At 40.3% G+C, this 26,197-nt stretch overlaps 1 protein-coding gene across 4 annotated transcripts in view; it reads left to right on the top strand.

The window, feature by feature from the left end:
- The first annotated feature begins 503 nt into the window (after positions 1 to 503).
- Positions 504 to 26,197, top strand: part of ADCY2 (adenylate cyclase 2) — a 436,571-nt gene continuing 410,877 nt past the window's right edge. For 2 of the 4 annotated variants that reach the window (XM_048839544.2, XM_075125464.1), the window contains exons 1-2: positions 504 to 908; positions 12,155 to 12,352. In XM_048839544.2, the coding sequence (XP_048695501.1) occupies positions 684 to 908; positions 12,155 to 12,352 (423 nt within the window). In that variant the 5' untranslated portion in view covers positions 504 to 683. The remainder of the gene's footprint in view (positions 909 to 12,154; positions 12,353 to 26,197) is intronic. The other 2 variants (XM_048839543.2, XM_075125465.1) reach the window with 2 other exon arrangements.

Genomic DNA, 26,197 nt, shown 5'->3' with positions numbered 1-26,197 from the left:
CGGGGACGCACAATCTCAACTGCTGAGGGTGAGGACTGGGTGGGAGCCTGAACTCATTCACACATTCGCCAACTCTCTCTACACAGAACCCTGGCCTGAGCCGACGTTTTAACTGTCCCCAGCCTCCTCTCTCCCCTTTGCCCCTTGCACTGCGGGCTAGCAATCTTGGCGGGGAGGGCAGCCGCTGCCCCCAGACAGACCGCGACGGGCGAGCGTACTGGGAGGCGAAGCCGCTGCGGGAGGGCAGATGCGCTAGTCCTTTGGGGAGCCCGCCGCCCGAAGGCGAGGAACCCTGCCCTGGAGCTGGGGCGGCGGGAGAGGAGCAGCCCCTGGCTGTGCCGGGGCTGGTGGGAGCGGGGCGGGAGCGCACGGCCAGCCTCGGGGCCCCCCGCGACGCTTGCTGCGGGCACCGCCCCTCCGCGAGGAGGAGCTGCTCCGCCACCCCTGCTCAGGCGGAGCCGGGCAGGGCATGTGCAGCGGGGGTGGTGCCTGCTGCTGCTGAGCCACACCGAGCTGCGAGCCAAGCGGCGGCAGGCGCACCATGCTGCTCCTCTCGGTGGCCAGCGCAGGGCTGCGCCCCGCTCCCGAGCCCGCCCGCCCGCCGCCGCGGCGCTGAGGGGAACCTGCTTCGGCCGGGCTGAGCGGCCGCGCCGGCCACCAGCGCGGGGCACTGGGCCGCTCGGATGTGGCAAGAAGCGATGATGAGGCGGCGCCGCTATGTGCTGGAGCGGGCAGAGCAGGCGGCCGACGGGGGCTGCGGGGTGAGCGGCGAGCAGCCCCGCTCCCGGGACTGGCTCTACGAGTCCTACTACTGCATGAGCCAGCAGCACCCGCTCCTCGTCTTCCTGCTGCTCATCGTGATGGGCGCCTGCCTGGCGCTGCTCGCCGTCTTCTTCGCTTCGGGGCTGGTAAGCGACCTGCTCCCGCTCCTGCCTTTCCCCTTCCCCTTCCCCACGGCTGCCCGGCAGGCCCCCTCCCCTCCCAGTGCCCTGCCTCCCGGCGGGTCCTTGTTATCTAACTTGGTGGCCGCGTTCCGCTCTGCAGAGCAGGCAGCGAAGGCGGCAGATGCGGTGCTAAAGAAAGTTGCGTTGACCAGGGGTGTCGCGGTCCAGCAGCTCGGTGGGCAGGGGTCCGGGGCTCGTTTGGCTCCCCACAGCCCTTCCCCCGCCGCAAACTTCGCTGCTTCTTGTTGTGGTCTTAAAACGAGTTCGAGCAGCGGCAGTCAGAAGTCTGGGCTCGTATTTAATGGATCTAAAGCTGCTTCGACAAAGCACCGAGTTTAATTCGCTTAATTCATTGGCTCTGCTTTCTTCCCGCTGGCAGATTAGCCATACTGATCTTCATTTAGTGGCAGGGTTTAAATCTGCAAAAACCTTTAGTCCCCAGCAGCATTTTAAAACAACCCATTTTATGGCATTGAAGAAAGGCAGTGGAGCTTTTTCCTCTTCTTTGTAGTCACAACGTTTTCAGAGACTGACCCAGTTTCTAGACAGAGGTTCTGCTGCAGAGTGAAGCCTTTGATTTTTAGGAGAATGAAAGTTTCTTGTGCTAGCTACCCTTCCTGCATGCTAACTGCAGAGCTTCCAGGAGCTGAGAAATAAAATGTCACAACAGCAGATCTCAATCTTACCAGTTGATGATTTCACTCAAAAATCGGGGGATTTGTGCCCTTGAATTGAAGAGAAAGGAAAAGCTGTAGAGGGCAGTAAAATTCCTAGTCCTTATGGCGTCTTTCCACATTTAATGTTCAGGTTGTCACAATGTATACGAAGCAACAGTGCTTTCAGATTTTAAATAAAAGAATGGGAATTTCTGGTTTTCAGTTTGAATGTTTTGTCTGAATGGTCTATTGAAATGTATTGGCTGTAGTTAGCCTCCAAGAGAGAATGAAGTTGAACATATTTGTATCTCCTCTATTACAAGCTCAAGAAGGATATTGCATATTTAAACAATAGGTGAACCCTGTAGGCACTTTTTTCCTTACCTACTAGATGCAAACACCAGCATTCATGGCATCTGAAGACTTCTCTCTTGACAACTGGTGCAAAGTGTTTTTGGTGGGCTCAGACTTGGTAAAGAAGCACAATGCAGTCTGGTGTTGTTTGTTTTAAGGTCAGGATCCCAAGCTGTCAAATGGAGGATAGATACAAAACAATAGGAACATAAAACTAGTAGCAGCAGAAGTGGCTAGTGGTCCAGCAGGCTAGTGCACTAGTGTTTCACTTCAGGAACCCTGTGTTCAAACCACAGATTAAATTGATGATCTCATTCTAGTTTGTTAAAGACATTTTTGCATGGTTAAATGTGCTTAACAATCAGTGCTCAAGAGACCCAGGACTGGAGAAGCAGGTGTCTGTGTTGGATGCCAACATTAAGATGTGCTTGCATAGCTAAGAGTGCAGAGTACCTGCCTGGTGGTTGCTTGGGTTAAGACAGTACCACCAGGACCTCACAGTCATTATCACTACAAAAAAAATTTAAATAAAAACCAGCATTCATTTCTCTGATTCACTGTGTAATTCACAACTTGTTATAACAGGCTGTACATGCTCCGTTTCATAACTCAATTTCTGAAGTAAATCTTTACAATAGTGGTGTAAGAGCAGGTCTAAACTGAAAGACTATTGAGAGTTATGGAAACAGAGCTGTATAAGTTGGCAAAGTCTTGCCACGAGTTACAACCTCAGAAACACTCTGAATTTTATAGTACAGTCTGTCGTTGGAATTCCAGACATACCACAGAGAAAAAAAACCCCTGCTTTTAGAATTTTTTTCTAATGTTTCATTTTCTGGTGGTTGACAATGAAGAGTGAGTGAGGATAGAAAAAGGATTCTTTTTTGAAGTTTTCAGTTGTGAGATGGAAGTGATTTCATTTTCAAGACGGAGTGAAAGTTTGCCATTGGAGACTGCAGCCACTGGATATTGGACAAAATTCTTTGGATCATTGCCTAGATTTCCACCTAAAAATGTCTTCTTAGAATAATCTTGCCTTGAATTATTCACAGCCAAGGAATTTTTGAAGGTTTAAATCTGTTTCTCTTATATCTGATTTAGAATTTACATCTTCCTTCCCTAGCTTTAGGACCATAATCATTTTTTGCAGATCGCAAGATGAAGGGTCTGGGCAATTATATATAAAGTTATTCATATCTGATCTGGAAAAGCCATTCTGGAATACTACCAGCTGTGACTTTATTTTGCACATAGAGTATGTGGTGGTTTTGTGTACAATATTTAATTAGGTCAGACAGTAAAAGAGTAGAAATGAAGTCATCTTTCAGTCCAAGGCAATACTATTTCTAAACAGTTATGTACCATATTTTGAAATTAAGGAAAATCTTTAACAGTCACACCTTTGGGTTTCTTATTATGCAGTTAAAATTCTTTCAGAATAATCTTAAATGCATTGTGAAAACAAATTCCAGTTTGACATTTCACAACATATTTGATTCATTTTCTTATTTTTACTTCCAATTTGAGAAGTGAACTCTAGAATCAGTCATCTGTTAGGTAAAGGGAAGAACACAAATTATTAAGTATTTTTATATTTCAGGCTTTCCCTAAGAAAATTTCAGGCTGACAGTCATAAGATGACTACCTTTTTTGCTTTTATTTAGTATTTGTATTTGTTTTGTTAAAATAGATTGCCATGCCTACTTGATTGCTGATATATTTCATGTATGTCTCAGACTTCATCATTCTTTTTTGATAATACATTCTCAACTATTTCCAAAATATGGCTAGCCTTACAGGGAAATGTTGCACTTAGTCATTTATTTTGTCACAATACCAGTTATAAGATGAAAAATTCATAGAAGCTTTACCAGAATTATATTAAAGAAGCTGGTTTGAATTTCAAATTGCCATTTGAAATCTAATTCTGTTAACTGTGCAGTACACAGATTTTTAGTTTAATGGTTTCTTTGGAGATTGTGTTCTATATCATAAGAATACTGTATTTTTAACCTTTGAAACTAAAGTTTAGAACCTCTTACATATTAAATATACAATTCCTGGGATAGTGGTGGATGAACAGTCAAAGCTAGAAACTCTAAATGATACTGTACATTTTTTTTCCTGCTCTGTGTCAGCCTTTTAAATGTCCTTCTATCGCATAGCTCCTTTTGCTTCTCTGCACTTGACATAAAATATATAATAAATCAAACACTGGGGAAACAGGTCAGGCTTCCATCTTTGGCAGCTGCTTGAAAAGTTGGAGAGCAAATTCCTTATTCCCAGATCCCTAAGAGCCTTCCAGTACTAAGAAAGCAGTGCCAGATGTCAGTGTTATTTTCAGTAGCTACTTACTTTCTTGTTGCTTCCATGTTCCATATATATGGAGCAGGAGGAACCCATTTTCCCCCCTCCTTTTTAGTATAAAAAACCGACTTTCTATTGCCAGCAATACACTGAATAATTCTGTCCATATATATGTTTTAATCCCAATTTGTAGGAATAAAAAAGAATTGGTTAATTTTGGGTCTGAAGGCCATTGAAATGTAAAATTGTGAAGGAGTGTTTCTGAAATATCTACAGTTGTGACATTCTGTTCCTTATATAACTAAATGAAGATTTTGTGGGGGTCACTTTTGGAAGTGAGATGTTCCATATATATATAAATGTTTAACCTTAAAGTTACTATTTAAAGAGCATATATATTTGGATAGCTGCTTTATTAATCACAATATGGTACAAGTAACATGTGACATGGTAGAAGTAACCATGTGAAGTAACAGTGAAATCCACTGACCTGTTAGATTGGTGACATCTATTTTAAACAGTAGAGTATCATGTGCACTGTGTATAGCTGTGTGGCTAAAATTTGCTCATATTCCAGCTACCAGCATTCGGCTTAGTTTTTCTTTAAATAAGGGAAAAAATCATATGCTGGTGCTTCATTATTATAGAGGCAGAATCTGGGTCTGATCCTAGAGTCCTTAATGAAGTAAAAATCCCTTTGATTTGAAATCAGTTTGATTCACAGGCACAAAAGAGGGCAGAATGTGTCTTTAAGAATCTTTTCTGTGATAAGAATAACTGTATTCTATAACTTTTCATTCCAATTTGTAGTTTCTCATGACACATTTGAAACACTATTCAGTAATCACTGTTCTGTGTTAAATAATTTGAATGTTATTTAGTTATACTGACTTCAAGTTTCTGGACCAATTCTTGAAAAATATAAAGTTTTAAAATAATTATCCAGCAATAGTATGGGTCTATTACCCTTCTCATTAAAAATAATTAAAAAAATAAGCACCATTTTCCTCTCCCTCATATTAAATTTGTTATGTACTCTGTCTCAAATTTTGTGATCCTTAACAAGTCAAACAGTTCCTGAAGTCAGCAAGACCTTTGCTTGATTAGGAACTGCATTTGGTTCTATATCAGGAACAAAATTATAGGAGAAAACTACCTTTTAGTAGCTGATTTGAAAGTGGGAGTCAAAGTGCAGAGTTATCATTACATTATTTAATGGTTCAAGACTTGGATATTCATCACTTCAGTGGTCCTGACTTCAGTTGGGGTGCCTGGATATAAAAAAGCACATATTTGACCTTTGATGTGTATACCCAGTGCTGTTGCTCTGAAAACCATAACTTTAACTCTTGTGACTATCATTGATATTTTAACTGCATAAGAATGTTGCATTAATGTAGCTTTTTTTGCACTAAATTTGTTATTGTATAATAACACTTAAAATGGAAACAATATGCTTCAGTAAGTATACTTCAAAAATGTATTTACATGTACCTGAATATTTGTATTTCAAATATATTAAACATCAGATGAACTTATTTGCAAATCTTATTTAACCAAAGGATAGGTACAGTACTTGCTTTCATGCACTTCTCTGCTAATGTGCCTTAACCTCTTTTTTAGAGGAAATACTTCACGGGGTGAAAATATAGTTAATTGTTTCTGCTCATATAGTCCCTGGCTTCTCTTCTGTGAGTGCCACCCAGCAGCAATTGTAAAGGTAGCTTTTCTGATGTGGACGCCAGTCTACTAGGAGTTGGACTGAGACCACTAACTCATTTCCCATAGGCAATTAAACATTCTCAGATGGGAGCTACTGTTGGTTACTGCCCTGCTGGGCTGGATTTCAAATGGTGCCATATAAGCGAAAGACTTTGCATTCAATTTCCAATCCCCCAAACCCCATCCAGTCCCTTGGAACAAAAAAGGTGAATTAATATGCGCTGACAGATTTTATTTTTCATATACCATTAACAAAGTCAAGTGATGCAAATCAAAGAAGAATTCCAGATACTGCAAGCTGCCAAAAACGTGACATTTATAGAATGAAAAAGGAAAAAGCAGGAAGAATGGATTTATAACTGGAGTCAGAACAGCTCAGACTGGGTGTCTGGGGATTGCCAAAGCCGTCATTAAGCAAGGATCACTTACACCAGCACATAGGGTGTGATTCAGATCTCTTACACCATTTTAATGGTAGTGTAACGACATTGACTCCCAGGGGGTTACTTCTGCTTTATAGTGGTATATGTGTGACAGAGTCAGGCATAAAAACAGTTTACAAAAATCACCCTGAGTCTTGTATAACATAGGGTCAAACCACATTCCTCCAGCATCAAAACTATTGTCTCTGTTGAATCCAAAAGAGTTGCACTGGAGCTGAATTTGACCTATTCTTTAGATGGAAAACAAAATGCTATAAAAATGATTATGTAATTTTAAAAATAGGGGTATTTTAATGCAGTCATGTATTTTCTGGAAAACCTTCTATCTTTGGAATTTATCCAATATTAAATAATAATTTATCACATGCTGAAAAGTGAATATGGGAAAGGGCATCTTATTCAGTAGATCTGTTTTCTCTGAGTATCCAGAGTTATATCAGCTCACTTTAGTGACAAAAATATGTTTTTCTGCTTTTTACTACTCTCAACTCTGCAGAGCCAAGAGTGCTAAGATTCAGTGAGCTTAGTGTTCTGTTCCAGTTTGTGCATCATGAATGTAGTTGTTTACTGGATTCCAAATAATTTACACCTTTGCCATTCCATGGGTGGCAAAAGTCTCACTGAGGGACTAATTTGTCCTGAAGACCCCTTTATTACTGTAATGATGATGATACGTGGTGGGAAATAATAACCCAGTTTGGCTTCCAGATTCCAAGCTAAACTTGCTTGGCTGGAAGTTAGAAAAAAGTTTTTTAAATGGTCACATTTGATACAAGAATAATTGAATCATTGAGGGATGATAATCCTTGAGCCCTAAAGTACTATTTTTGTTACAAGAAGAAAAGGAGTACTTGTGGCACCTTAGAGACTAACAAATTTATTTGATCATAAGCTTTCATGAGCTACAGCTCACTTCATCGGATGCATTCCATGGAAAATTTTCCGATGAAGTGAGCTGTAGCTCATGAAAGCTTATGCTCAAATAAATTTGTTAGTCTCTAAGGTGCCACAAGTACTCCTTTTCTTTTTGCGAATACAAACTAACATGGCTGCTACTCTGAAACCTATTTTTGTTACAGTTGCTTTTCTGAATAGAGCCACACTTTAACAATATGTATGTGAAGACTAATGTACTTTGCTATTTTGTTTGAAGAAGCATTTCAAAATTCTCCTTTTGCTTTTACATTTAAAGTTAGAAAACTTTTCATAATATTCAGCTACGGACATAGTAAGCTATTCAAGTTAGTTCAGCTTGAGTGTGCACAAGATTGATAAAATGATTCAGACCTCAGCAGTAGTCTGCTACACATAGACTGGAGGCAAATTACATTAGCAGTACAGAATAAACCATAAAGTGCCAAAGGATTAAAGTAGCCCATGGAAACATTTGCTAAAATTGAAAATATTAAGCTTCCATTATTTTATAGAGACACTTCATTAAAATGTATGATTCATCATAAAAGAGTTCAGTGTTGTACAGTAGTTCTGTTGTTTAAAATGTAACCTGAGGTCATGCCATTTATTAGACAAAGAAATAATTGTGTAAAGGATGACAAAAGCTGTAGCTTCTTGAAAAGACCCCAGAGAGTGATTCTTCAGTTTCCACCTGAGATAACAGGCATATTGCATAAAAGCTCAGAATTCTGTCCAGAAAGTGGTAGACATTTAATTTGTTCAGTAATTAAAAGACAGCAAGGGAGAAAACGTTTAGAAAGATAAAGAGCTGATCAAAGAAGAACCATATACTGTAGGCTAAGCCATTATGTTGGAAGGCACCATGCTGTCAGTTTAATTCCATTACCTTCAGTGTACTTTAATCTGAGACCAATGATAGAAAAGGCAAAAATATGTTCCTTTGCCCTTTTCTAAAGAAATGTGATGTTCAGGTTTTCAAGATTTCATCTCTTTGCACTTGTCTGCTGATTTCAGCTTACTGATCATGTTAATGTTTGTAACTTTGTAATCAGTGTTGTGCCAGTTTTAAATGTTCAGTCTTTGAATTTATGTCACTGATCATCCGTAATTCCAGTGAAGCGATAAGAAAATGTTATGGTTAAAAGTGGTTTCTTTAGAAAAAAATCCCAACCTAGTGATTTGTGTGTGTGTGTGTGTGTGTGTGTGTGTGTGTGTGTGTGTGTTTGTGTGTGTTTTCTATGCTGTTTCATTCTTTTGAGCTTCTTTGACTCTGACATATACTTACACAAGCATATTTGAAAGGTTTTGGATATTAAAAACAGGAGCCATATCCTAAGGTGGTATAAATTGGTGTAACTTCTTTGAATCAATTATGTTTTCATTTACACAAACTGAGGATCTGTCCCATTATGTTCTAAGGCTTCTTGTTCTCCCTATTTGGACACAATCTGTCTAGGAGCATAGTTAATGTATTGAATCAATTTTCATTGGCTGTTGAAAAGAGGGAAATGGGTGGAATTTTGAATTGCTAGGGATGCCTGGTTTGCCGATAATCTATAAACAAATGATTGAATATACTGAAATAATGAAAACAGGTATTTTCAGTATTGTTCTTATCATTGAACTGTAGCCTCAATCTTTTAAGTCACTGTTTCTCTTCATTGTTAGTTTCATTCAATAGCAGTCTGTTCATCTTTAAGGTTAGCAACATCACTTTCTATGAGACACAAAACATGCAACTTAATGTTAACATGTAGTAATCTAGGGAAACTAGACCCTTTAGAATATAACAGTGTTCTGGGCTCAGATCCGTGCAATCCCAGAGTAGAAATGCAGAAGTGAAAAAACTCAGCTGAAATTCCTTTTTGTATGGCTTTGTCTAACCTTCCTTTGGTTAAGACAGTAAAAAATAAATGCAGTGAGGTAACAAAGTGACAAAGTTGACTTCAATTTGCTATTGACTTTAATGCAGTGACAAAGTTCCTCCTCTACCTTGATGGGTCTTGCGCTTAGTGGCAGATTTGCTCGCCTCAGAGATTCACGGCAGCCCTTAGTTTGGCCGTTTTCGTGAACCCACAGTCCAGGTCAACTTCTCCTGTGTCTGACCAGGAGTTGGGGGTTTGGGGGGAACCTGGGCCCGCCCTCTACTCCGGGTTCCAGCCCAGAGCCCTGTGGAATGCAGCTGTCTAGAGTGCCTCCTGGAACAGCTGTGCGACAGCTACAACTCCCTGGGCTACTTCCCCATGGCCTCCTCCCAACACCTTCTTTATCCTCACCATAGGACCTTCCTCCTCCTGATAATGCTTGTACTCCTCAGTCCTCCAACAGTAGGCATTCTCAGTCTCAGCTCCTAACGCCTCTTGCTCCCAGCTCCTCACACACACACACCACAAACTGAAGTGAGCTCCTTTTTAAACCCAGGTGCCCTTAATTGATTCTAGCAGCTTCTTGATTGGCTGCAAGTGTTCTAATCAGTCTGTCTGTCTTAATTGTCTCCAGAAGGTTCCTGATTGTTCTGGAACCTTCCCTGTTATCTTACCCAGGGAAAGGGGACCTACTTAACCTGGGGCTAATATATCTGCCTTCTATCACTCTCCTGTAGCCATCTGGCCTGACCCTGTCACAATACATCATTAAGATCAGGAATGCAGATGCACAAAACTCAGGAGATTCAAAGATAGAGTTCAGCAATTGTAACTCTGCTACATTACCTGTATGTAATATTTCGTCATTGTGATTACGGCATGTGTGATTACATTTGTGTTTATATTTGACCCTACTGCTGCAAACATGTATACACATGCTTAACTTTAAGCAGCAGTCTTCTCTGTCTTCCAAAACACTACTCAGGTACTTAAAGGTAAACATATGCATAAAAGTGTATGTGCAATGTGCCAAGGTTTCATGGTGGGATATAAGAACCATAACTTGAAATTTACTGATATTAGTTCTGTTTAAGTTCTAATTGTTAATGTTGAATTCACTATTTTTGAGATACCTTTTTAAATTAAAAGGTAAAAATAAAAACAGGAGAAAAGTTAGCTTCTGCACATTACAGTCCCACTTCTCATCCCACTGAAGTCAGAGTTTTGCTATTGACTTTAATGGGCACAGGAGCATGGGTCATTTCAAAAAGCAGAAAGGAAAAGTAGAAACAAAAAGCTGCTGCTACAATTACATGTCTGTAGTCACAGTCAAATAAGTGTATATTTTGAACATGCTAACTTTAAAGGTGGGTAAGATAAGTGTCATAAACCATCCCAGTGTTTTAAAAAGGAATATGTTGGGCTCCAGAAGGTGTGGGGTCCTCTTTCTTCGCTACCCTGATGGTTTCCAGGGTACTGTACACTAAGAGTTGCAAAGCATCTGAGTGTTAGAAATGTGAATGATATATGCAATGATGATCACATACTACAAACAAAAAAGGTGATTTTGGGTAGAGGGGGAAGGGAAGGACTTGCCAGAGACTTTGTGAAGATGCTAAGGATCTCTGCAGATATTCAGTGTTTTGTTGAATTATTAAGGGGAAGGAAGGGAAGGAGGATGTACTGCACCTGCAGAATATATTTTCAATCTTATCTAACTTCATTGTTAGTCAGACAATTTTTGATCAAACAAAAGAAAATGTGCACATCCCATTGAGAGCTATTATATGACATGCCAAGTTCTAAAGTTTAAAAACAAAGCCAGTTTTAAGTTATCAGAGCAGAAAAAAAATCAACAAAATTCAACAACAACAATCATACTTACACATCTCAAAATCAGCCAAATGGAATTTTTCATGTTATCCAGAAGAATTCATCTTTGGGATGAGAAACAAATATGAAAAATTTCAGCCTAAAGGGTAATTTTCTGGAAGGTTTAAGCATTTGAAAAATAAGCTTTTGGGGCCTGACTCCACAGCTCTTGCTCACGCTACTGATCCCATTACAGTCTGGACTGCTTGTATAAGTGAGTAACTGTGTGTTTAAGGATTGCAGGATCAGGTCTTTACAGTGCTAGTGCCTCTAACCATAAGTACTGTGGAGCTAATACAATGGTATAAAACAATTAATTTTATTTTAGTATAATGTTAAAGTGATTTGTCTTGAAAGTTATAAAGTCATGTAGTAACAATTGATTGCTTATTTTTGGTTCTGCAAATAATTTTAAGTATTGCTTAGTTTAAATAAATTTCATTGTAGATTGGATATGATTGAAACCTGATCCACATGTAACTGATTTTGCCAAGCTCTGGGATTCCATTAACTACTAAATTTCCAGTGATATGGCTTAAGAAACTAAGCTCAGTCTATGTATATGAAACATTTAGTTAAGTAATTGATATAGCTTTCAATACAACAAAACCTCCAGAGAAGTGTGAATAATACATTCCTATTTTACTCACACATTCTTTGCTGCTATTCTGGACTAGGTAATAAGGAGTTAAGCCCAAAATTTAAAAAGGTATTTAAGCATTGCTCCGGTCAGCACTGCAAGCCTAAATGGTTTAGATGGCTAAGTCCCACTTCAGTGTGTACAATGATCTTCCTGATTCTACTTTGTAATAATCATTTCCTCCATTTATCATAGGGTGCACATTGCAATAGTATAGTTCATAGTTTTTGTATTATGTAAATAGTCCCAAATGTGATATTAAAAGTGAAAAAAATAGTTCTGTATATTCATCGTGCCTTTGTAAGATTCAGACTCAGTGGGCTACCAATTTAGAACAATTGATTGTTTAATCAAATATTTGTGAGAAAGACATGTTATAGTTGTGAGCCCAAGTTCTTTAAATTTTAACTTCCTTTTCACTTCTCTCTCTTTCCAGGAAATTGATGATCATGTGGCATTTTTAATAACCGTTCCAACAGCCCTAGCAATCTTCTTTGCCATATTTATCCTTGTCTGCATAGAATCTGTGTTTAAGAAGCTGCTCCGTATTTTCTCTTTGGTGGTGTGGGTGTGTCTTGTTGCCATGGGATATCTCTTCATGTGTTTTGGAGGTATCATGTGTCCCTGGGACCAGGTAAGGTTTTTTTTTTTTAATTTGTTTTTCTTTATGATATTTGAGTCAGATCCTGAGAATCCTTTCATATACAAGTATTCTCATTCCTGTCAGTGGGATAGCTCATGTGAAATACTTGCATAAGTAAGGGTTTGCAGGCTCAGACTCTACATAAATGTATTTCTATCTGCAACATGAAAAAAATTAGCTTGTGCCCTCTTTTTGCTCTTAATACTGTAGAAAGAAGGTCTGAAATATTTCTTTTCTTTTTGCCTGCTTGTTTAGATATTGAACATTCTGTTTTTGCTATCATGAAATATTCTGTGGTGACTGGAAAACTAGTGCAATTGTGGTATCAGAAGAGTAAAGTGACCAAAAGCAGAGTTATGGAGAGGGAAAGGGAGTTTTAGTCAGACTGTTCAAAACTTTGGTTTTTGTTAACACGTGTTCAATTCCAATAAATTACAACTCCAACCCATTGAAGAAAAGATGTATTTGTTAAAGATTCAACATTCCCATCCCTTCAGTTAAGGTTAAGCTTCAGAGGGGTAGCTGTGTTAGTCTGGATCTGTAAAAGCGGCAAAGAGTCCTATGGCTTATAGACTAACAGACGTCTTGGAGCATGAGCCACGAAAGCTCATGCTCCAATACGTAAATTAAGATTGAAGAGCTTGCAGTACAAATGTTCTGAGTGCTCCAAAAGATCATCCACAAAACCCAAACTTTCTGGACACCCCCAATATTTCTAAGATAATAAAGTAGGGAGGGAAAAAATACTTTGCTCCACAACCTTCTAGGCCTTCTCTATAGGTCTTAAAGAAGCAAGATAGGGCACAAGCCCAATTAAAAACCCCAAAACCCAAAACAAAAACCTCAAGCCCACTTAGCAGATCATCTTTACATGCCACCACCTCTAACATCATAAGTTTATTTATCATATATAAAAAAAGAGGTGCTTCTTCTGATTAGTGTTGGTGTTTTTGGAAGGTCATTGAATGTGAACCCTAATCTATAATTAGTTTATTCATATCAATAACGATTAAGCAACACATGAAATTCTGTAGCACGGAACAAATAAGAGGAAAAAAGAATCCGGTTGTATTGAATAATGTCCTTGTATCCTTTAACTGACAGATTAAGTTATTTGAAAAAGCAAGTAAATGAGTATTAGAATTCCTCTTAAGTAACTTATTCCAGAGAACTAATTCTCTTCTGCTTTCAGTATAGGCTTGGAAAATGAGCAAAGCGTGACCAATATAATTATTAAATCTAATATTACAAACTAAAAAAACACTCACCCCCCAACATGCTCTGCTATTGGTACTTGCTAAGGAGCGCAGTATTAAGTCTCTCAATTAATGTAAGAACTGAACAAGGTGAATCAGAAGATAATAGACTCAGCATGTTGCTTTATAAATTAGATAGATAAAAATGTATCTAGGAGAACAAAAACAACTGTGATATATAAATGATTGAAAACTAACGTCCATATCACCCCTAGACTTCTGTGATTGGAGAAGCTAATGGCCAGAAAAATCTCTCCTGGGAGGTATGAGGGTGGGGAACATTATTTCTGCCTCTGTGGGATCTTACTGATGCGCCTCACTGAAGCTCTTTAGGTTCAGTTAAGCTCCATGACATCAGCCGCTGCCAAGTCTCTGGACTTCCATGCAGAAATCTGATTGTGAATTAATGCTGTTTCAAGAGCATTAAGCCTTGCTAGGAACCCCCTTAATGGCAGCTATAGCACAGCCTCAGAAGTACTATGCCATGGTGCAGCAGCAGCAATGCATAGAGGCAGCCCCTCCATGGAAGTGGGACCCCAGTATCTGATTAGAAGAAAACTATGGGGTTGGGAGGCTGCACCTCCTGTTTTCTTTGCAGCACCCCAGTACTTCCTCACAGAGGGGAGGATTTGAGCAACATGAAGTAAATCTTATGGAGTCTTCTGCCTTGTCCCATGCCAGTGTCATTCCCATGAATATCACTGCAGGATTGCATGACCTACCCCTGTCAAAATGCCCATTAAATTCAGTTGGCACAGAACTGATACCTAAATTGGTAAATCTACTGTGATTTATTTGTTATATTTCTGATACTTATTAATAATCCACCGTATTATAGAGTTATAGTTCACAACTTTTATTTTCTTGCTTTCCCCCCCATTGAATTGTCTTATTGGGATCCAGGAAGTGCCATCCGCCCACTGCTAAAGGATCTCCCCCCAGCCTAAGAGAGGGGTCCACAGGACCTGGAAAACCAAATAATTATGGGGGACAACTAATAAACAACAGGGACAGGAGTGCGGTCAAAGGGTCAAATGAAGGGAACCAGACGGAGACACCAAGCAGAGAACCCCGGACAGCCCCCACTGCTCCTCGAAGGCATCAAGGAGTCAGTGGTCACTGCCCAGAGGAACTCTGCCCAGAGGCGTGAATGGACAGAGGATCGGAATTGGGCCCCACAGTCACAGGAGACTCCATCAGCCAACCTCCTCACCCTGGTTTTATAGATGGCCACTTTAGCCAGGGCCAGGAGGTGGTTGACCAGGAGGTCCCGTGACTTAGCGGGGCCAAGGACAGGGAGTACATAGATAAGGAGGTGAGGGGAAAAGTGCAACCAAAATCTTAACAAAATATTCGTGAGGAGCCGGAATAGGGGCTGCAGCCTGGCGTACTCCAGGTATATGTGCACCAGGGTTACCCTCACACCGCAAAAGGGGCAGGTGTCTGGGAGTAGAGTAAACCGCGCCAAGTACACGCCCGTGCTCACGGCCCCGTGAAGGAGCCGCCAAATAACATCCCTGGTGGGCCTCGGGACCAGGGTGGAATATAGGCCAGCCCACTGGGGCCTCTCACCCTCTAAAGGTGGCAGGAGGTCCCGCCACTTCGTGTCGGGGCGGGGCGTGAGGGTAAGGATGTGAAGGGTGTGGAGCACGAGCGTGTATAGATGTTTCCTTGGCGTGGTCTGGAAACGGACCGGGTGCAGCTCATGTAGCCAGCTCACGGTGAAGAGGCGGGGGAGAGGAGGCCGGGTGTCGGTTGGGTCCACGGGGCAGGGGCCCGATGAAAAGATCCGGAGGGCCTGGGATGGAGGGTGGGCGGGACGTGCCCTCTCTCAGGACCCGGTCCAGGTAAACCCAAGCAGTGGGCAGCAAGGTGGCCCTCAGCTCCTGAAGTAGCCGCCGGGGAGTATGAGGTCTGGAGAGCCTCATGCGCTGAGTGAGTGTCAGGGGATCCAGCCGGTCTCCCTGGTCGTAGTCCAGGAGGTCTCCGACTCTGGTGACTTCTGCCAGGACCAACCTCTGGCTCCCCCATTGAATTGTAACAGGGATTTTATCATGTATATTAAGTTTTCCTTTTGCAAATTTTTGTAGACTGAAAGTTTGGTAGAATCTTTAACATTTTAGTGATATATATGGTGGCTTCTAATCCTTTAAGATAAACAGTAACTTCAAAAAGCACTTTGCCTTATTACTTAGGCCCTGATCCTGCAAACACTTAGGCACATGCTAAACTTTAAACACATGAGCAGTCCCTTTGAAACTGTTGACTTATGCTTAAAATTGAGCATTTATGTAATTAATTTTAGGTCTGCGGCCTTCCTCTCTGTAAGTGAGAATTAGGATTCAGGGATTCGCTGTCAAAGGACCTGTAGTAGAACAAATAAATTTACTGTTCACTGTGTTATTAACTGATGGGCACTGTAGGCCCAGGCAAAAGCGTTCTGTTATAAAAAGGAAGGTATGAATTGGTTGGAGTGAGAAGAAGTCTCTTCTAGATAACGGAGAGTCCACACCTTTGTGATCTCTAGGCTGGATTACTCAAACATTCATTATTTCATACTGTTCCTCTAAACAACTCATACATTGCAGTTATTGCAGAAGATAGGAATAAGAATACAGGGGCCACCCTTAAAAAATTGCAGTTTTTCATTTGAGTAGGTAAGGTCACCTTAGTATCTGCAGCAGTCATTTTAACTTCCTGTAGTGAGGCAAAGATTCACCGGTTCAGCACCTCCTGCTGGTCATCTTGGAATTAGCTCTTTTTGCAGTTTACGGAGCACCCTCTGCAGGCCGATATCTTACCTGCCGCTGGCCCCAAGTCCCTCCCAGACCCCGGTGCCCTTGCCTCAGTGGCTACTTCCAGTCATCATCTAGCCCCCTTTCCCTGGGGCAGACTGCAGTCTGTAATGGCCACTCATCACTGGCAAGGAGGTTAGGACATGTTGCCTTTGCCTATCCTATTTTCCCATGATTATTCCCCTCCCTCCCCTCTCCTCCCCCACCCCTAGTTCCTCAGATGTTCTTGTCAACTGCTGGAAATGGCCCACCTTGATTATCACTACAAAAGGTCCCCCCCCGCTCTCCTGCTTACCTGATCACTCTCATTACAGTGTGTATAGTAACACCCATTGTTTCATGTTCTCTATATAAATCTCCCCACTGTATTTTCCACTGAATGCATCTGATGAAGTGAGCTGTAGCTCACGAAAGCTTATGCTCAAATAAATTTGTTAGTCTCTAAGGTGCCACAAGTACTCCTTTTCTTTTTGCGGATACAGACTAACATGGCTGCTACTCTGAAACCTGTCAGATATTTTTAAGTACATCAGAAGTGGGAAGTCTGCCAAATGATCAGTGGGACTACTGGACTATTGAGGCAATAAAGGAGCACTCAAGGAAGACAAGGCCATTGAGGAGAAGCTAAATGAATTCTTTGCATTGATCTTCACAGCAGAGTATCTGAGGGAGATTCCCACACCTGAGAAACTGTCCCAGCTTGAGGTGTCAGTAGAGGAGGTTTTGAAACAAATGGATACATTATACAGTAATAAATCACCAGGACCAGATGGCTTTCATCCAAGAGTTCTAAAGGAACTCAAATATAAAATTTCAGAATTGCTAACTGTGGTATGTAACCTATCACCTAAATCAGCCTATGTACCAGATGACTCTGGGATAGCTAATCATAGAATCATAGAAGTGTAGGACTGGGAGGGATATTGAGAGGTCATCGTGTCCAGTCCCCTGCATTCAAGGCAGGACTGTGTAATAACTAGACCTTTACTGACAGGTGTTTGTCTAACCTGTTCTTAAAAAACCTCCAGTGACGGAGATTCTACAGTCTCCCTAAGCAGTTGGTTCCAGTGCTTAAATACCCTGACAATTAAGAAGTTTTTCCTAATGTCCAACCTAAACCTCCCTTCTGCAATTTCTTGTCATATTCTCAGAAGCTAATGAGAACAATTTTTGCCCTTCTCCTTGTAACAACCTCTTATGTACTTGAAAACTGTTATCATGTGTCCCCTCAGTCTTCTCTTCTCTAAACTAAACAAACCCCATTTTTTCAGTCTTTCCTCATAGGTAATGTTTTCTAGATCTTTAATCATTTTTGTTGCTCTTCTCTGGACTTTCTCCAATTTGGCACCCAGACCTGGACACATTTCTACAGTTGAGGCCTTATCAGTACGGAGTAGAGTGGAAGAATTACTTTTCATATCTTGCTTACGGCACTTCTGCTAATACATCCCAGAACGATGTTTAGTTTTTTTACAACAGCGTTACAATGTTGACTCATATTTAGCTTGTGATCCACTATGACCCCCAGATCCCTCTCTGCAGTACTCTTTCCTAGGCAGTGATTTCCCATTATGTATGTGTACAATTGATTATTCCTTCCTAGTTGGAGTACTTTGCATTTGTCCTTATTGAATTTTATCCTGTTTACTTCAGACCATTTCTCCAGTTTGTCCAGATCATTTTGAATTTTAATCTGATCCTCCAAAGCATTTGCAGCCCCTCCCAGTTTGGTATCATCCACAAACTTTATAAGTGTACTCTCTATGCCATTATCTAAATCATTTATGAAGATATTGAATGGAAATGGACCCACGACTGATCCTTGCAGGATTCCACTCCATATGACCTGCAGCTTGACTGTGAATCACTGATAGCTAGGGTCCTATCAAATTCACAGTCCATTTTGGTCAATTTCACGGTAATAGGATTTTAAAAATTGTAAATTTCATGATTTCATTTATTTAAATCTGAAATTTCACAGTGTCACAATTGTAGGGGTCCTGACCCAAAAAGGAGTTGTGTGTGTGTGTGTGTGGAAAGGGGTGGCAGGGTTTGCAAGGTTATTGAGGGGTGGTTTGCGGTACTGCTACCCTTACTTCTGCACTGCTGCTGGCAGAGGCGCTGTCTTCAGAGCTGGGCAGCCGGAAAGCAGCAGCTGCTGGTCAGGAGCCCAGTTCTGAAGGCAGAGCCGCCACCAGCAGCAGCGCAGAAGTAAGGATGGCATGGTATGGAACATGCATCCAACAAAGTGGGTATTCACCAACGGAAGTTTATACTCCAATACGTCTGTTAGTCTGTAAGGTGCCACAAGACTCTTTGCCACTTTTACAGATCCAGAGTAACACGGCTACCACTGTGATACATGGTATGGTATTGCCACCCTTACTTCTGCACTGCTGCTGGTGGGGCACTACCTTCAAATCTGGGTGCCTGGCCAACAGCCACCATTTTCCAGATGCCCAGCTCTGAAGGCAGTGCAGAAATAAGGGTGGCAATACTCTGACCTCCCTAAAATAACTCGCAACCCCCTTGCACCTCTCTTTTGGGCCAGGACCCCCAATTTGAGAAATGCTGGTCTCTCCTGTAAAATCTGGATAGTATAGGGTAAAAGTACACAAAAGACCAGATTTCACAGTGGGGAGACCAGATTTCATGGTCCGTGACATGTTTTTCATGGCCGTGAATTTGGTAGGGCCCTACTGATAACTACTCTCTGGGAAATGTTTTCCGAATAGTTATGCACTCACCTTATAGTATCTCCATCTAGGTTGTATTTCCGTAGTTTGTTTATTAGATGGTCATGTGAGACAGTGTCAAAAGCCTTATTAAAGTCAGGATATACCACATCTACTGCTTCCCCCCATCCACAAGCTTGTTACCCTGTCAAAGAAAGCTGTTAGGTTGGTTTGACACAATTTTTTCTTGACAAATCCATGATGACTGCTACTTATCACCTTATTATCTTCTAGGTAATGTAATGCCTATTTTTAAAAAGGGCTCCAGAGGCTATCCTTTCAATTACAGGCTGGTAAACCTAACTTCAGCACCAAGCAAATTGCTTGAAACTATAGTAGGGAACAGAATTATGAGACACATAGATGAACATGATATGTTGGGGCTTTCGTAAAGGGAAATCATGTCTCTAATCTATTAGAATTCTGTGAAGAGGTTAACAAACATGTGGACAAGGGTGATCCAGTGGATGTAGTGTACATGACCTTACAGAAAGCCTTTGACAAGGTCCCTCACCAAGTCTCTTAAGCAAAATAGGCAGTCATGGGATAACAGAGAAGGTCCTCTCATGGATCAGTAGCTAGTTAAAAGATAGGAGACAAAAGGTAGGGAATAAATGGCCAGTTTTCACAGTGGAGAGAGTTAAATAGCAAGGTCTCCCAAGGATCTGTACTGGGACCAGCACTACTCAACATATTCATAAATGATCTGGAAAAAGGGATAAATATTGAGTTGGCAAAGTGTGCAGATGATACACAGTTATTCAAGGTAAGTCCAAAGTTGACTGTGTGGAGTTACAAAGGGATCCTTACAAAATGGGGTGATTGGGCAACAAAATGGCAGATGGAATTCAGTGTTGATAAATGCAAAGTAATGCACATTGGAAAACATAATCCCAACTATACATACAAAATGATGGCATCTAAATTAGCTGTTACCACTCAAGAAAAAGATCTTAAAGTAATCTTGAATAGTTCTCTGAAAACATCTCAGTATGTAGCAGCAGTCAAAAAAGCTAGCAATGTAGGAACCATTAAGAAAGGGATAGATAATAAGACAGAAAATATCATAATGTCGCGATACAAATGTATAGTATACCTACATATTAAATAGTGCATGCAGTTCTGGTCACCCCATCTCAAAAAATATATATTAGAATTGGAAAAGGTACAGAGAAGAGCAACAAAAATGATTAAGGGTTTGGATTAGCTTCCATATGAGGAGAGATTAAAAAGACTGGGACTGGTAGTCTTAGAAAAGAGATGACTGAAGAGGGATATGGTAGTCGTGTACAAAATCATGAACGTTGTGGAGAAAGTGAATAAGGAAGTGTTATTTACCCTCTCACAAAACACAAAAAACAGTGGTCACCCAATGAAATTAATAGGCAGCAGGTTTAAAACAAACATAAGCAAGTACTTCTTCACACAATGGACAGTCAACCTGTGGAACTTGTTGCCAGGGGATATTGTGAAGGCCAAAAGTATAACCAGGTTCAAAAAAGAATTAGATACGTTCATGGAGGATAGGTCCATCAATGGCTATTAGCCAAGATGATCAGGGACGCAGCCCCATGCTCTGGGTCTCCCTAAACCTCTGACTTCTAGAAGCTGGACTGGATGACGGGATGAATCACTCGATAAATTGCCCTGTTCTACTCATTCCGTCTGAAGCATCTGGCACTGCCCACTGTCAGAATGGATGGACTATTGGTCTGACCTAGTATGGCAGTTCTTATGTTATTACATTCTTAAGTCCTTCAGCTGTGGACCTGCATTTATGTCAACACCTTGTTACCAGCCTCTAGCCTCCAACTGCCATAACTTGAAGTGGGGTGAGGAAGGCATAATTACAGGCTGCCTCTGTAGGAGAAGCCTGGGGTTGGTGTCCACATGGTAGCAACATGTCTTGCTAAATATGACCGATGAGCTATATTGCATAGGAAAAGAGAATCATTGTGGCTGGCATGTTGTATATCATCACATCTGGATAGAAGGGCAGAGTAAAAGAGTACTGGTCCTATGAGGACTGGTCACAGGACGTAGGCATTCTGGTGGTTGTAGTTCTTGGAGGCTCAGATGGGAACTGTAGGGTAGTTAGCAAGGTATGCGCAGGAGGTGAGAAACAAACTAGAAGGATCAGTCATTTCCCTATGTAGAAAGAGACGTGGAAAGAGCATGCACCTGCTGATAGGGCTCTCCATTGACCAGGATTTTACCAAAAATCCATGGTGGGGCTCATTGCGGAGAGGGCTGGAATCTTTAGAAGAACACTGGCATGGGTCCTCATTCTTCATAGTGCCACTTTGAGATGGTGTGTTGATATACATGTAGCCGCGGGATGAAGGACTTGGTTATGAATAAATTTCTTCTCACCAGTGATTAAGATAATGGCATAGAGAGTACACTTATAAAGTTTGTGGATGACACCAAGCTGGGAGGGGTTGCAGGTGCTTTGGAGGATAGGATTATAATTCAAAATGATATGGACAAACTGGGGACATGGTCTGAAGTAAATAGGATGAAATTCAATAAGGACAAATGCAAAGTATTCCACTTAGGAAGGAACAATCGGTTCCACACATACAAAATGGGAAATGATTGCCTAGGAAGGAGGACTGTGGAAAGGGATCTGGGGGTCATAGTGGATCACAAGCTAAATATGAGTCAACAGTGTAACAGTGTTGCAAAAAAAGTGAACATCATTCTGGGATGTATTAGCAGGCGTATTGTAAGCAAGACATGACAAGTAATTCTTCCGCTCTACTTGCACTGATTAGGCCTCAACTGGAGTATTGTGTCCAGTTCTGGGCGCCACATTTCAGGAAATGTGGACAAATTGGAGAAAGTCCAGAAAAGAGCAACAAAAATGATTAGAGGTCTAGAACACACATGACCTATGAGGGAAGATTGAAAAAATTGGGTTTGTTTAGTCTGGAAAAGAGAAGACTGAGGTGGGGCATAACAGTTTTCAAATACATAAAAGGTTGTTACAAGGGGGAGGGAGAAAAATTGTTCTTAACCACTGAGAATAGGACAAGAAGCAATGGGCTTAAATTGCAGCAAGGAAGGTTTAGTTTGGGCATCAGGAAAAAATTCCTAACTGTCAGGGTGGTTAAGCACTGGAATAAATTGCCTAGGAAGGTTGTGGAATCTCCATCATTGGAGATTTTTAAGAGCAGGTTAGACAAACACCTGTCAGGGATGGTCTAGATAATACTTAGTCCTGCCTTGAGTTCAGGGGACTGGACTAGATGACCTCTTGAGATCCCTTCCAGTCCTATGATTCATGTGACTAGGAGCCTGCAATCAAGGGGACAAGGATACATGGGCTGTGGAGAGGACTGGGATGGTGAGGGTGAAGTACTGTTTTTGTTCTATTTGGACTTTTCATTATCCTGGAAAATGTGGACTTTCTGATTTGGGTAAACTAACCAAACAGTGAGATACAAACTGTCCAACCAGTGAAGGTAACTTGAGGCAGTAGCACCTGTTGCACCTGATGACGGAGGAGTAAGTGCCCCACCCACAGGCAGAATTACATGTAATATGGGAAGAAAATTGCGTGATTTTCCTCTCATTTCACTGACAGTTTAGTTATTAGACAACAGTCACCTTTTTACATAGTCTTGTGACATATTTAATAGCTGTCAGTCTTTTGTACAGGAGGTATGTCAGTGTGCTTGGATATGTTAAATGTGTACACACCATTCATTGTGCACTGAAATCCCGGGGTGAAAAGTGCTGTTTAAGTAGAAGGTAAAATGTGGATCTTGAGAAGGAAGAAATTCAGACAGCATTCATCTAATGAATTCCATAATTTCTGGATTTTTGGTATTCATCTCAGTTTAATGAAATTATGGGTGCATAGCCGTGGCACCAGATGTTTTCTAGTTGGCTCTTCATGTATGCTCAATTATGGTGCATAAATTATTTCAGGTAAGGTTTGATACTTCTGATTCCCACAGTTTTAGAGAGTAACCTCTTTTGGATATTTGAGCATAAATGCTTTTTTTTTTTTAAACTAAACCTAAACTACAGTATTTTTTCAATGTGTTCTGAAATTCAGACCTTGGAAACAATACTAATTTTCAGCTGACATGCTGGGTTTACTTTGCTGTGTCACACCATTTATAATTTTTTTAGATGCTTTTCATGCATTTGAGGGTAAACTCTAGCCCTAAATGAAGTTTTCAGGGTGCATAATTTCCCCCATACCTTCTCTGAAATCAATTAATGTTGCTGATTATTTGAAAAAAAATATTTTCTTTGAGTGTTTTGTGGGTAACATTTTCTGACTACATGGCCAGATACGCATAAACCCTTAGCATCATTAAACATGGCAGCAGAGTTAGAAGTATGAAAGAGATTAGCTTTAAAATGCAAAATTCCTTCAGTGCAGGAGGTTGCATTTATTATCATATACAGTATAGGGATGAGTGAACTATTTCAGATAAAATAAAGATCAACATGAACCTTTGCCTGAAATTGAAACCAAAACCACACCAAATTTTTTCAGGCTTAAAATATTGCAGTTAACTTTTTTATTTTTGAATGCTTCTACCTTTTCAGAGTTCACCTGGATCAGGAACCTGAAGTATTGAAATATCCTGAAATGATATTCTAACTATATTTCTGATCCATCCAGGTATAAGAATTATTGTAAATCTTGTGAGACATATTTCTAAACCAGAGAAGATTTAAAATAATTTATGATAAAATATCTTTTGGCTTCTTATCTAAACAAGCTTTTGAAACCTCTGAGATTTTTTCCAGCATTTTGTTGTTCATTAGTGAATTCTGTGCACTCTAGGAGTTTCTTTTATAGGACTGAGCATATTTAAATGCAAAGATTCAACCAACAATGCATTTTATGGGGATTATTGTGCACCTTGTATGCCTTGTGAGATTTTCCGTGGAAGGATACGTATGCATTTAGCCAAGGAGAATATTACAATAATTCCACAGAAATGCATTGCAATTGCGAATCTGAAATAGACATAATACAGATCTGTGTGTTTCTGACAGTTGGATCCACTGGATTTCATCCTGGTATATCATTCTTAATCAGTATTGCAGGCCACAGGTTTTATATGAGGACAACTTCAATCTAAAACAGTTAAGGTTTTTGCCTAGAACCTTAACACATTTTTGGCCAGTGTAAAGTGTGAAAGAATTAATACTATCAATCAAATCTATTAACTCAAAATGTTTTTGCCAAGGTTGAAACAATCAGAGACTCTCATTCCAAATAGTGTCACACAATATTGTTTTGTCTGACTTGCTGCTGCTAATCTGCTGGAGGTCCATCTCTTTGACTCTAGTGTTCTAAAGCTATTTCATAATTAGAAATGGAATATGTTGTTTTCAGAAAGTATTGTAAGCCTCACATGCATTTAATAGTTGATTTTGAGATAGAAAATAATCCTTTTAATAGGCTTTTGTAATAACAGATATTAGTGTCAATTACTTGAATTATGAGATTTCAGAGAATTGTTGAAAGTTTTATACAAAAGTTCTTGTTATGAAAGTGTCATCTGGGATACTCTAGCAAACTTTGCTGTTTTTCACTGTTGATGGTTGCCTCTGAGAAATATGGTAAAGGATTAAGCTTATTTGAGAGAGAACTTGAGCAAGGCAGGCATAAATATGATACTGTCCCTTATATTTGTGTTTATTTTTTTATTTTTCTTTTGTGTGCATTTGTAGTGTTTTGGTTACCTGTCTGCCATAGAAATGTTTCTGGCATAACAAGTTGACTAGGCATACCATGTAGTATATTTGTGTTTTCAGCCATTGTGCAATGAATCAACACTCAATTGCAGATTTCAGTTATTGCTCAGATTTCTTCACTTGCTTCACCGAATGGAAGTAAGCAATCAAAACGCCATTCCTGTAAGCAGGTTTCTAATTCTTTAGTAATTTAAGCTTGCAAGTTTTTGCTCCAAATACAGTAAAACGCAGAGGGAAAATTGATTAGAAGTAGCTAAATTTGCACTGCAATCTCTTTGCAGCAGTGACCCTCATCTTTCTATGTGTTTTATGAAGCTCCAGGTACAGTTCTGGCCCTGTATAAATAATAATAGTTAGCAGTAGTTAGTGAAGGATGCTAACTCTATTGACAGAATGTAGCTTTCCACATCACTCCAGAATCTGAATTTTTTTTAAGCCTAAGAAGGAGATGGCAGGATTTGCCTCTGAGTGAATGAAACCTGTAATGAGGTGGCTTTAAAATAAATATATTTCAGCGAATGTCAGCCTCATTGATAGCCAGATCAACCTGTAAAATTATAAAAATATTGGGATACCTGCTGTTTAAAGTATGTTAATGTGAATTCATATGCAAGAAAGTAGTGTGGTTATTAGTGTGTCAAACCTGTTGAATAGCCAAAATGATGTACATATATTATTCTAGCAATGACATGAATAAGGATGGCTAAGTACAGTGGCCATTAGAAATAAAATATTTGACCTAGATTCATTGTCAGCAAGGGTTTGAGTTTTATCATGAATTTTCATTTCCCATGTTACTGGAGTCACATACTAATCTCTTAGTTCTAAAACTTATGCCCGTTTTATGGGCTTAATACTCTTTGACTCTACTCTTTAACTATCTAACCGATATGTCAGAAATAAGTTTTATGGTACAGGAGCTACCATAAACTTTGAAAGGCATTTACTACTGATTCATCAGTGCAATAAAACCCTCTAAATTCTCTATAAAATTCTGAGGAAATAGGAAGCAGAGGAGAGATGGAAATATTTTCAGAGTCACAGATCACTAGTTATAAATAATGGGAGTTGTATGAAAATGTGTTTCAGTTTGGGGCTAGAATACTGTATGATGCACACTTACCAGGATGGATGTTACTCATCTTCATTTGATAACTGATGCTTCATTTACGGAGTGGCAAACAGATTTTTTAATCAAGTATCAATAATATATGTTGGCTCAGTTATTGGTGTTTATTCTGAACAACGATATTGGTTTAACTTAACAGGAGTCTGTCTGGAAAAACAGGTAGGAATGGCTCAAGAGAACCACCTCTCAGC

This window comes from Caretta caretta, chromosome 2, assembly GCF_965140235.1.
Source record: "Caretta caretta isolate rCarCar2 chromosome 2, rCarCar1.hap1, whole genome shotgun sequence".
NCBI classification, from domain to species: domain Eukaryota; kingdom Metazoa; phylum Chordata; order Testudines; family Cheloniidae; genus Caretta; species Caretta caretta.
Note: the sequence above shows the minus strand (reverse complement) of the source record. Positions and strands in the feature narration are given on the sequence as shown.